This window comes from Leucoraja erinacea, chromosome 6 (assembly GCF_028641065.1).
Source record: "Leucoraja erinacea ecotype New England chromosome 6, Leri_hhj_1, whole genome shotgun sequence".
Lineage (NCBI taxonomy): Eukaryota > Metazoa > Chordata > Chondrichthyes > Rajiformes > Rajidae > Leucoraja > Leucoraja erinaceus.
In genome coordinates this window covers 44,810,777-44,826,834 of record NC_073382.1, presented here as the reverse complement: position 1 = coordinate 44,826,834, position 16,058 = coordinate 44,810,777, and the positions used below count along the sequence as shown (strand labels likewise).

The 16,058-nt window shown below is 42.1% G+C and overlaps 1 protein-coding gene across 5 annotated transcripts in view; it reads left to right on the top strand.

The window, feature by feature from the left end:
- LOC129698033 (protein furry homolog) overlaps positions 1-16,058 on the top strand; it is a 190,382-nt gene that overhangs the window by 49,791 nt on the left and 124,533 nt on the right. For all 5 annotated transcript variants that reach the window (XR_008723609.1, XM_055636862.1, XM_055636861.1 and 2 more), the window contains exons 4-7: positions 9,480-9,619; positions 14,037-14,127; positions 15,317-15,396; positions 15,491-15,571. Coding sequence is in view for 4 of the 5 variants with exons in the window: in XM_055636862.1 (XP_055492837.1) it covers positions 9,480-9,619; positions 14,037-14,127; positions 15,317-15,396; positions 15,491-15,571 (392 nt within the window). In the remaining variant the exon portion in view is untranslated. The remainder of the gene's footprint in view (positions 1-9,479; positions 9,620-14,036; positions 14,128-15,316; positions 15,397-15,490; positions 15,572-16,058) is intronic.

Here is a 16,058-nt window from a genome sequence, read left to right as displayed (position 1 = left end):
CAGGAAGATTGTTCCCAATGTTAGGGAAGTCCAGGACAAGGGGTCACAGCTTAAGGATAAAGGGGAAATCCTTTAAAACCGAGATGAGAAGAACTTTTTTCACGCAGAGAGTGGTGAATCTCTGGAACTCTCTGCCACAGAGGGTAGATTGAGGCCAGTTCATTGGCTATATTTAAGAGGGAGTTAGATGTGGCCCTTGTGGCTAAGGGGATCAGGGGGTATGGAGAGAAGGCAGGTACGGGATACTGAGTTGGATGATCAGCCATGATCATATTGAATGGCGGTGCAGGCTCGAAGGGCCGAATGGCCTACTCCTGCACCTAATTTCTATGTTTCTATGTTTCTATGAACATGATCTAAGTACTATAATTTCCAGCTACGACAAGCAATCTCTCAGCATCTACTCCGTTAAGCACTCTCTGAATTTTATATAAATCAAAAAGTCAATTTTCATCCTTTTAGATTCCACAGAATATGTACCCATATTACTCTGTTGTATCTGATTCTCTGTTTGACTAGTGAATAAAGTGTGGAGTAATGCTGGTGCTCCAACAAGCAATACTGTTCATTCAAATGGCTCAACCAGCTTGGCTGTAGAGGATTCTACCATATAAAGTTTCAACACAGAGAACTCTCAGCTACCAACAAGCAACAATTACCCATTTACAGCTAAAACCAGATATATTACAAACTGAGTCTCCTTTGTTTCAGTAGAGCACGGAAGCAGGCTCTTCTCCCCAACTCATCCAGGCTGACCACGGTGCCCCATCTAAGCTAGTTCCTTTTGCATGCGTTTGATCCATATTACTTTTTTCTTTTCCCACAAATTAGGCAATTGAAGTAATTCTTCATGACTTCTATGTAGGTCAATATTAGGGAATGATTATCCAAACATGAAATGATCCAAAAGTAGAAAAGGTTTCTGTCAAAGAAGGTGCTTTTAAAATGCAATCAATTTTATAACTATTTGTATAAAAATTAAAACATAATAGAACATAGAAGACTAGAGCTCAGGAACGGGCCCTTCAGCCCACAAGATTTGTGCCAAACATGCTGCCGTTAATCTGTACATGGTCCATATCCCTCTATTCCCTGCACTTTCATGTGCCTATCTAAAAGCCTTTTAAACACCACTACCACCAACGCCCCAGGCAATGCTTTTCAGGCCCCCACCACTCTTGGTGTAAAAAGCCTGCCCCGCTCATCTCCATTAAACTTTCCCCCTCTCACCTTAAAAATAAGAAATATTAACAGAATTTTAGTGTATTCTGCGAGAAATTATCAACAACTATCAACTACTAATCTAGTTCATTATTCAGAGTTTAAAAGTATACAAATATTTCTTGGTAATGCCAATTTAAAAAAATCTGAATTCCGACAACTACTTGATTAAAATCCAAATGGCATCTTGCAGTATAGTAAAATCATTGATTCAAAACTGTAAGTCCTATGTGTGCTTAACTGTCAAGAAGCAAACCTTCACTCAGTTTATTTATATTAGCGCATGCCAGTAAAAATAGCACAATGTTTCATTTGAACAGACAAGTGTATTTTCATGCTGCAAGTCCAAGGTCAAGACAACCAGACATATGAGTACACTGAAGCGATAACTACCAACTTGTACGAAGTTCATTTATAGTGAAATAAAATGAGCTTTCATTGATATAAGACCATATTTGCGCACATATTTAATCGGCTCCAACTATAACACTGAATTTATCTTGCCACTGGCTTAAAAGCTGATGTGAATAAGGCTTGTAATTCACAGACCGTCCAGACTTTCCTCCCTTCCTGTATAAAACCTTTACAGGGTCCACCCTTCCTGCTTTGACATGAAGGAATGATAAAAGAAAGTAATGACATACAACATCTTCCATTACGATGTGTCTTTGTAGCATGTACAGAACCTAAAAGAAAGATTGTTTTTGTCTATTCAACTGTAAAATTATTATTAGGTGTAGCATTTTGTTATTTTAGTTCAAATAAAGGCAATCAAAATGTGGAGAAATTATCTGCAACCATTTTCCAGCCTGAAGTGACCAAAAGCATTTGAAGCTACTGCCCAAAAATAGAAGAACAAAACTTGTTTTATTTACATCTAAAGTATCAATTTCCTGATATAATGACGTTGCTGAAACTATTCAGTGTGCCATCAGTACCTTCTCAAAATTGGCCAGCTAGGATGCCACAACACAAGGAACTGCAGATACTGTTTTAGCAAAAAAAGGCTTGGAGTATCTCAGTGGGTCAGGCAGCATCTCTGGATAGTGTGGATAGGCATTTTTTTCAGGTTGGGACGAGATCAAGTTATCCTGTCTGAAGAAAGGTCCTGACCCAAAATGTCACCTATCCATGTTCTCCAGAGATGCAGCCTGACCTGTTGAGTTACTCCAGCACTTTGTGTCCTTTTTCAACCATCACAGGTCATGGGGGAAGTAGAAGAGAAATGGGAGGAATATACTACCACCCAGCAACATCACACCACATAGTCATAAAGCACCAAAACAGGCCACTTGGCCCAATATGTCCAGGCTAACTAAGATGTCCCATCCAAGCTTATTCCATTTGCCCATGCCAGGCCCACATCCCTCTGAACATTTCCTATCAGTGTATATGTTCAAATGTTAAATGATTGTACCTGCCTCAAGAAGAAGTACTTTATGATAAAGATATGTTGATTCACGTTTCTCTCTCACATCGGTTGTTTCGACAATAATCGACCAGGCACCAGGGTTGCTTTAAACGTACGTTTTATTGAGCAGGAATCTCCACACAGGTTACAACCTGGCAAAGAGTCAAGCTGCCTGCCCTTAATTGCAAGGCTCTTTATATGTTAATGCCACCGTTTAGCACCTCCCACATTCCCCCCCGATCAAAGGACCAACACGTTGGGAGAAACAGGAAACCAAGTATGTCCATATAAGGGGATGTTAGAGGAACCACGCATAATCTCAGACCAGTACATTCCTTAGTCTTTCTGGCTAGGGGGGGGTTGTGTATTCCTCAATCTTGTCAGACTGGGCCTGTGATCCTTTATTCATGACTACACAGTAATTGCAAGACATTGTGATTTCCTTAATTGCAGCCGGTTCCAGCAAGTCTGGTCAGCAGCCATCTTATGTCCTTTGTTTCAGTCTACCTGGCCAACCATTTTGTCTTTCAGAACAATCTTATAACATTGATTCAGAATTTCTATTCATCATTCCCCCCTTTTGCCATTCTTATGGCAACACTCATAGTCCATTTAAAAGTCCCATTTGCTGAATCTCGTAACCTTTTAGTTCCCTGGCCAAGGCTTCTTGGACCGTCTGACCTTTGTCCCCTAATTCTCCTTCCTCACGCACTTCATCGTTTTCGCTGTCGTTGGGGAATGATAACAGTCTCTCCTGCTCATGCTGTAAGATCATCATTCGTACAGAACTTTTAGCTTCCTCGGGGGTGGTCCCCAAACCCAATAAGGCCACCATTAATCGGGCTTGACAGGGACCGGATTTTTGTCCTGGCTCTTCACCAGTCGTTCAGTTCTGCCCCATGCAGGGGATGGGGTAAACAGGGAGGTAACTGATTTCATTTGTGGATAACAAAGCACCTGCCCCTTCCCGAATAGCTCGTTGTGTGCCTGGATGAATAAATTGGAGTTTTCTCGTTCCCCTCTCTTTCCTCGTTTGTTCCGTCCGTATTCAGGCTTTGTCCATTTCCAGCCAAAACCGATTAACCTGGCAGTGGTCGCCACACATATTAATGCCACAAAGACCCTGATCTCAGTGAATTATTTCGTATCTGTGAAGACAAGGGAGTGAAAAAGAAAAGAACGTGCAATTTCATGGCAAAATTAATTCGTGCCCTGCTTTCCGTGGACTGGATCCCCCTCCCTGACCTCGACCTCCCACCTTTGCTTGGTGTCACCAACCACTTTGCAATGGTGCAGATGCACCCACGCCGATCGTCCTTCTACCTTTACCGCGGTGGGGGTGGTGAGGAGAACCTGGAAGGGGCCCAACCATCGAGGAGAAAGGGTGTCCTTACGAACCCAATTCTTAATCAACACATAAGAACCCGGGGTGATCCGTCCATTAACGGGAAATTCTATGTCGCCCACATAAGCGGCCTTGACCTCCCCATGAATCTCACGCAGGGCCCTTGTAAGGGCAAGGACGTAAGAGACCATCTCCTCCGTCATGTGATGCAACGTCATTGTGGCCGGGATAATGTCTGTCCAAGGGGTGCGCAGAGGTCGGCCATAGATGATCTCTGCAGGAGACAACCTTGTCTTCCCTGCTGGAAGGACTCTGATCTGGAACAAAGCAACAGGCAACATTTTAACCCAGGTGGAGCCTGATTGGTCCACCAGCTTGGCAAGCTTGGTCTTCAGGGTCTGGTTCAAGCGTTCCACCATTCCTGCAGCCTGTGGGCGATAAGCACAATGCAGCCGCTGGGTTACGCCCAGCTGTCTGTACAATTCTTTATTGATAGCGGCAATGAAGTGAGGGCCGTTATCCGAACTGATGGTGTTTGGAACCCCAAAACGAGGAACAACCTGCCGTAATAAAATAGACACCACCGTAGAGGCAGTGCAATCAGTGGTTGGAAAGGCTTCAATCCACCTAGAAAACACATCAACAATAACAAGTACATGTTTATAACACTGACACTTAGGCAAATCAATAAAATCCATCTGCAAGGTTTCAAACGGAGCAGTAGGTAATGGAGTACGACCCGTCTGGCAGACAACTCCTTTACCAGGGTTGTGTGTAGCACAGGTGAGGCACCGTGCACTAGTTTGGGCTGCCAAAACCTTAAGTCGAGGATGCCACCATGCCTGTAAGAGAGCGTCTACTAGCAAGGTGGCCCCACAGTGAGTGGCTAAATGTAGGCAATCAACGACCCAGGTCGCTAACTGGTCTGTCATACAGGTCTGTCCGGCCGGCATGAGCCACAATCCAGAGTCAGCCTTCCGACAGCCCAGCTGCTCCCATTCCATTATAACATTAGCAGAGGCGTCCCCCTGTAAGAGCAATACATCATTTATGGTTGGCATAGGTTTCTCAGATTCAGACGAGCCCATATAAAGGCTTTTCACCTGCCTCATCATACTACCCACCTCTTTAAATCTACCGCGTGAAGCACACTTAGCCGCATCGTCAGCCAACCTGTTACCGAACAGGACTGGCAACAGGGGCAGTCTGGTTCAACGGGGGTGCTCCACGGACTCCCCAAGGATAATCCTCTACCTCCTCCTCGTCATCACCTCCCAAATCTATGCCAGCCACCGACTTACGTAAGTCTTTATCTACCTTGGCCATATTTTGTCTCTCTCTCTCTCCTGACGATCCTTACTTTCCTTAGCAAGCCTGCATTCCTGTTTTAATACTGTCACTGACTTCTCCTGACCCCCCTCGGTCAGGGGTATTCCTAGTCTCAAGGCCAACTGGCCGTTCAAGACCGTGCCTTTTCTTTGTTATAATGATCGATCCACAACTGAATGGCCCTTTTACATTTTTTTAATTTTTTTTTTTTTTTAATCCGTTCTCCATATTACACTTTGGGCTCTTGATAACACACTCATAACCCCCTTCAGGCCATTCATCCTTCCCCAGTTTATGAAAGAGTCCTCCCGACATACGCCTAAAGGTCTCCTCCATTTCTGGATGCAAGAAACATAGCTGATGTAATGGCCGGTCTGGGTGACAACTGGTGTCCATACCATTACCCATTTTTAAACTTATTACTATTACACACAATATTTCAGGGTTAACCGCGAGTCCTTGGTTCCACCGTATCTCACTCGGTCACTTCAATTCCTGACCTTCGCGTGGAGGATTTCCTCTCTTAACAACCAGTCTAAGGCGGACTTTCTGTGAGATACGGAGGTACTTTGGTCTCGGTTAACACTCACCACTTGCTAACTCTTTCAGGGTTAACCTAGAGCCCTTGGTTCCTCCGTATCTCACTCAGCCACTTTAAAGTGGACTTTCTGTGAGATATGGGGGTACCTTGGTCTCAGTTAACGTCTCAACACTAGTTAACTTTATTACACAATTATCACAACAAAATTTCAGGGTTAACCGTGAGTCCTTGGTTCCGTCGTATCTCACTCGGCCACTTTAAAGCGGACTTTCTGTGAGATACGGGGGTACCTTGGTCTCGGTTAACACTCACCACTTGCTAACTCTTTCAGGGTTAACCTAGAGCCCTTGGTTCCTCCGTATCTCACTCGGCCACTTTAAAGTGGACTTTCTGTGAGATATGGGGGTACCTTGGTCTCAGTTAACGTCTCAACACTAGTTAACTTTATTACACAATTATCACAACAAAATTTCAGGGTTAACCGTGAGTCCTTGGTTCCGTCGTATCTCACTCGGCCACTTTAAAGCGGACTTTCTGTGAGATACGGGGGTACCTTGGTCTCGGTTAACACTCACCACTTGCTAACTCTTTCAGGGTTAACCTAGAGCCCTTGGTTCCTCCGTATCTCACTCGGCCACTTTTAAGTGGACTTTCTGTGAGATATGGGGGTACCTTGGTCTCAGTTAACGTCTCAACACTAGTTAACTTTATTACACAATTATCACAACAAAATTTCAGGGTTAACCGTGAGTCCTTGGTTCCGTCGTATCTCACTCGGCCACTTTAAAGCGGACTTTCTGTGAGATACGGGGGTACCTTGGTCTCGGTTAACACTCACCACTTGTTAACTCTTTCAACTAGTTAACTTCCTATACACAGTGCTGTCATCTTATATACCGTCTACGGTCCCCCTCTACGGGGTGTTTTATCCGCTCAATCAGACTAGGATAATCCTCGAGACGGCCCTATCCCCGTGCCCACAACCGGAATGTTCGGATGTCGTCCCACCAACTGACGCAAGTCAGCGAATTACCCTGCTACGCCGGGATACGAGGAAGGACCAAGAGGAGATTTAACTAAATCTACTCACTTGGCTGCGCACCCTTCACATCGATCCCGTCGCCCAGTGGATTCACTCGCCGGCTCGATCAGTCGCTGGTTGACATCCCACTTCTGACACCAAAATGTTGATTCACGTTTCTCTCTCACATCGGTTGTTTCGACAATAATCGACCAGGCACCAGGGTTGCTTTAAACGTACGTTTTATTGAGCAGGAATCTCCACACAGGTTACAACCTGGCAAAGAGTCAAGCTGCCTGCCCTTAATTGCAAGGCTCTTTATATGTTAATGCCACCGTTTAGCACCTCCCACATTCCCCCCCCCCCGATCAAAGGACCAACACGTTGGGAGAAACAGGAAACCAAGTATGTCCATATAAGGGGATGTTAGAGGAACCACGCATAATCTCAGACCAGTACATTCCTTAGTCTTTCTGGCTAGGGGGGGGTTGTGTATTCCTCAATCTTGTCAGACTGGGCCTGTGATCCTTTATTCATGACTACACAGTAATTGCAAGACATTGTGATTTCCTTAATTGCAGCCGGTTCCAGCAAGTCTGGTCAGCAGCCATCTTATGTCCTTTGTTTCAGTCTACCTGGCCAACCATTTTGTCTTTCAGAACAATCTTATAACATTGATTCAGAATTTCTATTCATCAGATATGTACATGTTCAGGTCTTCAAATTAACCATAGATACCTGTGCAGACATCATGGCACTTAAATCTCACAGCAGCATTCATGCATGGAGTTATGTTTAAGTATGGTGGTTTAATAATAAGGGCTAGTTCCTCCAGTCACAGCGTGTGTTCGGAAATTGGAGGATTCGGAAATTGGAGATATAAGGGACATGGGAGTGCTGGTGCAGGATTCCCAAAAGGTTAATTTGTAAGTTGAATTTGTAGTAAGATAGGCAAATGCAATGTTAGCATTAATATTCGAGAAGACTAGAATATAAAAGCAGTGATGTAATGTTGAGGCTTTACAAGGTGCTAGTCAGACCGCATTTGGACAAATTGTGAGCAGTTTTAGGCCCATACATGAGGAGGGATGTACTGGTACTTGGAGAGAGCCCAGAGGGAGTTTACTAGAATTATCCCAGGGCTGATTGGGTTAAGGGCCTGTCCCAACTTTTTCAGCGACTGCCGGCACCCGACATAGGTCGTTACAGGTCGCCGAAAATTTTCAACATGTTGAAAATCCAGCGGCGACCAGAACAAGGTACGACTCTTTGGGCGACTACTCACAGCCATACAGGCTTCACCCCGCGACATGTCGCCAGGGTGTCACCTGTATGGTCGTGAGTAGTCTCCTAGTCACCCAAAGAGTCGTAGCGTCTTTCTGGTTGCCGTTGAATTTTCAACATGTTGAACATTTTCGGCGACCTATGACGGGTGCCGGCAGTCGCCGAAAAAGTCGAGTAAGTGGGACAGGCCCTTTAATGTATGATGAGCGTTTGACGGCTTTGGACCAGTCATCACTGCAGTTCAGAAGGTTGAGGGGGGGATCTCATTGAAACTTACTGGATAATCAAAGACCTGGATGTGGAGAGGATGTTTCTATTAGTGGGAAGTCTAGGACCAGAGGGCACAGCCTCAGAATAAAAGGATGTACCTTCAGAAAGGAGATGAGAAGAAATGTCTTTAGCCAGAGTGTGGTGAATCTGTGGAATTCATTGTCACAAACGGCTGTGGAGGCCAAGTCATTGGGTATTGTTAAAGTGGAGATTGACAGGTTCTTGATTAGTAAGAGTGTCATAGGGAGTCCAACTAGTCAGGTTTGTAATGAAAAAGTTCACTTCTTAATAAACAGACAACTCACAAAACAGTTAGGTAGAATAATTCAAGCTTTACTAATTATCGGCCGATGGAAGTGGCGTGGATACCAGCCAAGTAAGCCACACAGACACTTGACTTTCCTCGTGTCACCTCTTCTATGAACAAAGAATTACATGGTATTTTATACAGTTTTTTTTGTCACCTAAGCGCATTCCAAAGATGTTAGTTATGGTCAGAGGTACAGTCAATACACATTACCACAGGATGCATCTGAGTTTGGCTCTTGTCAATCAGCAGTCGCATGTCAAAGGCATCCTATCAGTTGGTAGTTTCAAAACAAGATATTTCAAAGGCATCGGTCATTGTCTCAATACCCCTCACTGGGACTAGTCTGGGCTTCTCCATCTCATCAATTGGTAGACGCATTTCAAAGTAATCGGTCATTGTCTCAATACACAGCAACCTGGGGCAAGCCTGGGCTTGTCTCTCTCTTATGAATCTACTGGAGAAAGCCTGCTTGAGACGAAATATAGTCCAGGATTCCATAATATATCTTTTATATATTATAAAAGCATTTGACCTTTTCAGTAACAGTGACAGTAAGAGTGTATATGACTCGGAATTGGAAAATTACAACATGTAATAGGGAAATTTAGAGATCGATTAACCCTCTAACGTAAAGGTAATGGCAGGACTACTGAGCCAGATGAATGGTTGACATCGACACAAATGTAACTTAATTTTTGCAAAATTAGTCACTTATGAATCTCTCATCTATTGTACATTTTTCCCCAGTTGATCATCTCAATGAGTTCACTTGCAGAATACTGTCTTCCTTCCGTTCTACGCACACTGTTTGATTGGTATAAAAGACAAAATGGTATAGAGGATGAGTCTCACGAGTATCGGCCCAGGACAAACACAAAGGCAAAAGGGTAATTATATTTAACTTTTATTTTGTTGATTACTTGACTCCTTTGGGTTCCATGCCCATTCTCTTTAATCAGGGGCTACGCTATATAAATCTTTGGATTGTTTATTAAATACCCAGTATTAAAATACCCAGTTTGCCTGAAGAAGGGTGCCGACCCGAACTGTCACATCCATGTTCTCCAGAGATGCTGCCTCACCCGCTAAGTTACTCCAGCACTTTTTGTTTTGTGCACCCAGTGTCACGGACTTGAGAATAAAGTGCCTGTCCCACTGCGGCGACCTAATTGGCGGGTTTAGAAGAGTTTGCCCTCGACTCATACTCACAGCATGGTCGACACGAGGTTCTAGGAGGTCTTTATAACTCTCCTTCATGCTCGAGAGTAGTCCCCGCGTACTCGAGGCCTCAGCTAGGTCGCACCGTTTTTTTCAACCTGCTGAAAAACGCCCGCGAGTTTAAAAAAGTCGCCATGGAAAAAAAAAAAAAATTTTTTTTACTTGTAGGTTTAGTCGAAGTAGGTCAGCATGTTATTCGTAGGTAATTGAGGGTAGTCGACAGGGGCCACGACAGCAGGACGGCGGGCGCCGGCAGGGAGGCGGGCGGGCAGCGCCGGCAGGAAGGCGGGCGCCGGCAGGAATGCGGGTAGCGGCTGGTGACTGGCAGTGGATGTTTTTAAACTTTAATAACTTATCGGAACCGATCAGAACAAAACATGGTGCATTTGCAGCACATAACAGGGAGTAAGGTGGCCAAAAATCGTAGCGCTATCGCATACCGTTTTTGCGCAAATGTAAAACAACGCAAAATGAAAGTTTTAGTTATGTATAGATAGCCTGGAAACCGGCCCTTTGGCCCAACTTGCCCATGCCGACCAATATGTCCCATCTACACTAGTCCCACCTGTCTGCGCTTGGCCCGTATCCCTCTAAACCAATCCTATCCATGTACCTGTCTGCATATTTTTTTTAATGTTGCAAAAGTATCTGCCTTAACTACCTCCCCATGGCAGTTCATTCCATGCACCCATCATCCTTTGTGTGAAAAGGTTACCCCTCAGGTTCCTATTGACATTTTCCCCCCTCATCTTAATGTACTGTCTGAACACTGGCAAGCACTGCAATCCATGTATTTGTGCATAAAGTAATGAGGTTTCAAGGAAAAAAGGGTTTGTAAAAACTTATTCCATGAGCAAATGTCATTTATCAAATAGCGTGATATTTAAACAGTTAAGGCTGTTGCATCTCTGTTCCAGGGACCCTGGGTTTGATCATGACCTTGCGTGCTGTCTGCGTGGAGTTTGTCTTGTGCTTTTTGTGATTGCCTGAGATCTCTAAAGGTTTTCTGGTTTCCTCCTACATTCCAATTACATTCTTGTCACGAGTATTTAATTGCCATATGTACTGAAACGGAACAATGAAATTCTTATTTACAACAGTAATTACCACATAATGCAGGTTATTAGCATGAAGAATTAGAGGATACTTTGCAGGGGTACAACGAAGTAAGAAGAGAGGGAATGGGTCTAATGTTAATGGTCATCTGCATCTGACATTGACCCAATGGGCCGAACGGCCACATGCCATTTTAAATATAAAATAAGGTCAATGTAAATATTTATATTAGCAAATATTGGGTGTTGCATAATTGTGAACATAATTTGGTGGAAGCTTACATCTGATTGATAGTTCTAGTGCTCTGAAAATGTAATCAACAGCTCAAATTTTCCATCAGGCAGTAAGAAGCTGGGAAATGGCCACAGTACTACTCCTGGCTCAGTCTGTTTCGAGCTGCACAATACCATTTCTGTTTCAGCACTGCAAGAAGGAATTTCCAGATCTGTATGGCTATACTTTCCATCAGAATGTTCCATCTTATGAACTAAGATACTTCAAGTACACTTTTAATGCAAAAATTTGTACGAATCCAATACGGATTTAATAACCATATAACCATATAACCATATAACAATTACAGCACGGAAACAGGCCATCTCGGCCCTACAAGTCCGTGCCGAACAACTTTTTTTCCCTTAGTCCCACCTGCCTGCACTCATACCATAACCCTCCATTCTCTTCTCATCCATATGCCTATCCAATTTATTTTTAAATTATACCAACAAACCTGCCGACACCACATCCACTGGAAGCTCATTCCACACCGCTACCACTCTCTGAGTAAAGAAGTTCCCCCTCATATTACCCCTAAACTTCTGTCCCTTAATTCTGAAGTCATGTCCTCTTGTTTGAATCTTCCCTATTCTCAAAGGGAAAAGCTTGTCCACATCAACTCTGTCTATCCCTCTCATCATTTTAAAGACCTCTATCAAGTCCCCCTTAACCTTCTGCGCTCCAGAGAATAAAGACCTAACGTATTCAACCTTTCTCTGTAACTTAGTTGTTGAAACCCGGGCAACATTCTAGTAAATCTCCTCTGTACTCTCTCTATTTTGTTGACATCCTTCCTATAATTGGGCGACCAAAATTGTACACCATACTCCAGATTTGGTCTCACCAATGCCTTGTACAATTTTAACATTACATCCCAGCTTCTATACTCAATGCTCTGATTTATAAAGGCTAGTATACCAAAAGCTTTTTTTACCACCCTATCTATATGAGATTCCACCTTAAAGGAACTATGCACGGTTATTCCCAGATCCCTCTGTTCAACTGTATTCTTCAATTCCCTACCATTTACCATGTACGTCCTATTTTGATTTGTCCTGCCAAGGTGTAGCACCTCACATTTATCAGCATTAAACTCCATCTGCCTTCTTTCAGCCCATTTTTCCAAATGGCCTAAATCGCTCTGTAGACTTTGGAAATCCTCTTCATTATCCACAACACCCCCTATCTTGGTATCATCTGCATACTTACTAATCCAATTTACGACCCCTTCATCCAGATCATTGATGTACATGACAAACAACAAAGGACCCAACACAGATCCCTGAGGCACCCCACTAGTCACCTGCCTCCAACCCGACAAACAGCCATCCACCATTACCCTCTGGCTTCTCCATCTTGCTACTCCTGCATTTATACCCAACAGTTGAACCTTCTTAACCAACCTTCCATGAGGAACCTTGTCAAAGGCCTTACTAAAGTCCATATAGACAACATCCACTGCTTTACCCTCGTCAATTTCCCTAGTAACCTCTTCAAAAAATTCAAGAAGATTAGTCAAACATGACCTTCCAGGCACAAATCCATGTTGACTGTTCCTAATCAGACCCTGTTTATCCAGATGCTTATATATATTATCTCTGAGTATCTTTTCCATTAATTTGCCCACCACTGAAGTCAAACTAACAGGTCTATAATTGCTAGGTTTACTCTTAGAACCCTTTTTAAACAATCGAACAACATGTGCAGATAGCTGTCCACTCTGTCTCTCCAATGGACCAATTTTATCCCTCGTTATCCTTTTGCTATTAATATAGCTGTAGAAACCCTTTGGATTTACTTTCACCTTACTTGCCAAAGCAACCTCATATCTTCTTTTAGCTTTCCTAATTTATTTCTTAAGATTCTTTTTACATTCCTTATACTCCTCAAGCACCTCATTTACTTCATGCTGCCTATAATTATTGTAGAATTCCCTCTTTTTCCGAACAAGATGTCCAATTTCCCTTGAAAACCAGGGCTCTTTCCAATTTTTACTGTTTCCTTTCAACCGAACAGGAACATAAAGATTCTGTACTGACATTTAATCTTTTGAATAAAAGAGATTGAACACATTTGGTCATTAAATTAGTGGGAAATTTACCAATAACTGCCAATAAAACATTTGTTTTATGCATACTGATAAAATCCATGTGAAGTAGATTAGTAAGAGTCAGATTGAATATTGCTGTATTAGACTTGTTGCCTCAAATTGTACCATCTAAAATATTTGAAATATAATTTATAGACATTGTTAGAATAATCTGAATGTGTCTATATATCTTTAATTATCCTAAATAATACCTTGGGTCATTCAGAGTCTAATTTACCTTCAGATGAAGTTTGGAATTCCTCAGTTCACTCAGGCTTGTTTAATATTTTTTAATTTCAATGAAGAATGTACATCAATTCACACATAATAAAATTGCCCCTCAGGAAATAATAACATAAATGGTCATTTAATATTTTTTGATTTTGGATAGCTGACATTTTTGGTTGGATCAGTCTGAAGAAGCATCTCAACCTGAACTGTCACTTATCCATGTTCTCCAGCGATGCTGCCTGACCTGAGTTACTCCAGCACTTTGTGTCCTTTAGAGAAAGGCATGTGATCTGTTTCAGGAAATGCATGCTGACGTGTAAATTTTAGATGGTAGTTATTGCATTTAATAAACTAGTATCTCTGACATAAGCATGCATGTCATTATATAATTCATTTAATCACAAAATAGTAAGTCATTTATTTTGTCATTTCAGAGATGAACAACAAAGGGATTATCTGTTGGAGAGAAGGGATCTAGCAATTGATTTTATTTTTTCTTTAGTATTAATTGAAGTTTTGAAACAGGTAAGCACCAATTTCCAATTTATTTTATTTATTGCTGTTAGCGTTGCCTTACTGTGCAATATATTTTATTTTCAAAGCATGTACATCAACTATAAATTGCCTCCATTAAAATGACTATGATTGTGTTACAGTCATTGAAGATGCAATTCAAAAGTGTGACGACATGAACTTAATCCGTTATTATCCAGTAATTTATTTCCTTTAAATATTGTTGTCCTGCAATGAAGAACAGAGACTAGAACACTTTTATATGTAGAGGAAGGGAATTCCCACAGCAGATCATGTGTATGGCATTGATTAGAATATTAGCCATGGAAATTTTATTTTTCATCAAAGTAAATGGGCAGTGGGTATGCAAACCGTCTATGGCGTCAAATTCAGCAGATAAGATGGGTTTTGAAAAGCCTTGCCTACATAGACCATGCTTAACAGGAAAGTTATAATAGTGAGGCCCATGCCAGATTTAGATTACCATTTAGCAAAAAAAAACAAAGTGCTGGAGGAACTCAGCATGTCAGACAGCACCAGTGGAGTGACAGGCTATGCTTTGGTTGAGGACCCTTCTTCAGAAGGAAGAAGGGTCCCAGACTGATGTGTTGTCTGTCCATTCCCTTCACAGATGCAGCCTGATCCACGGTGTTCCTCCAGCACTTTGTGTGTTTCTCAAGATTCACGCATGTGCAGTTTCCCGTGTCTCAATTAAATTCAGCCGAGATGTTGTGAGTTCCAAAATGGGAATTATTCTTCACTCCGTGAGGATTTGAAGATCTATTGATTGGGAACAGATTAATTGCGAGTAGCAGTTTTCAGAGGCAGTATATGTAGCAAGTAGCATTATGGCAGATCATAAATCCTGTTGCTCCAATTGCTGCATAAAGAAACATTCTCTCTTTCCCAAGGAAATAATACTCAGCATTTAGGACAACTAAGCCCAATACAGAAATTCCACCCATTTATAATGAAGATCGCAATCAGTATCCCGATTTAACTAATTACTAGTTTCTATTAGAAGTCTTGATATTCTTCCTAAAAATTAAATCAGTAGGCTTAAAACATTGGGAATTATTAAGGCTCTGAACATTTTTGTTCTTGCCAGTCAATAGTTTCCCAGACTAGACACGGGTAAATGAAAATCAACTGCAATGTCTTTTGCTTCAATTAATTAAAGAGCATTTGTTTTCCTTTTCAGCTTTCTCTTCATCCTGTACCAGACAACCTGGTCCATGAAGTTATTAATTTAGCATTCAAGCACTTTAAATACAAAGAGGGGTAAAATACATACATTTTCATTATTAACTTTATTCACATTTTTTAATGTATGTTTGTTGTTGACATTAAATTATTCTCATTATTATTTGTGTAGTTACCTTGGTCCCAACACTGGAAATATGCATATAATAGCGGATTTATATGCAGAAGTAATAGGTGTTCTGGCACAATCAAAGTGAGTCGATCATTATTATTTACATTGGATAATACATTTTGCAAACACGATTGTGGATAAGGATTACTCATAGATATATTATCAAGAATTTTATAGCAGAGTGACTGTGATATGATCACAACATTGCTGAGGTATTTCTTCAGAGCTGCCATCTACTATTTTGTCCCTACTGGAGATGCAATGTGAAAAAAACAAATCTAATTTTAGTTCTCAGCTGGTATGTGGAAGGAGCAGTTGCCAATCTCGTACAGAATCAGGTTTTATAGATTTTAACTGCCCGTCCTCATTGGAATCCTGCCAGTTATCTGACCAACAATTTCCAGCAGAAGTGGCGCAGCGGTAGAGTTGCTGTCTTACTGAGATCCCAGGTACGATCCTGACTACGGGTGCTGTCTGTGTGGAGTTTGCACATTCTCCCTGTGACTGCATATATATATTTTTTTCTCTGTATGCTCCGGTTTCCTCTCACACTCCAAAGACATGCAGG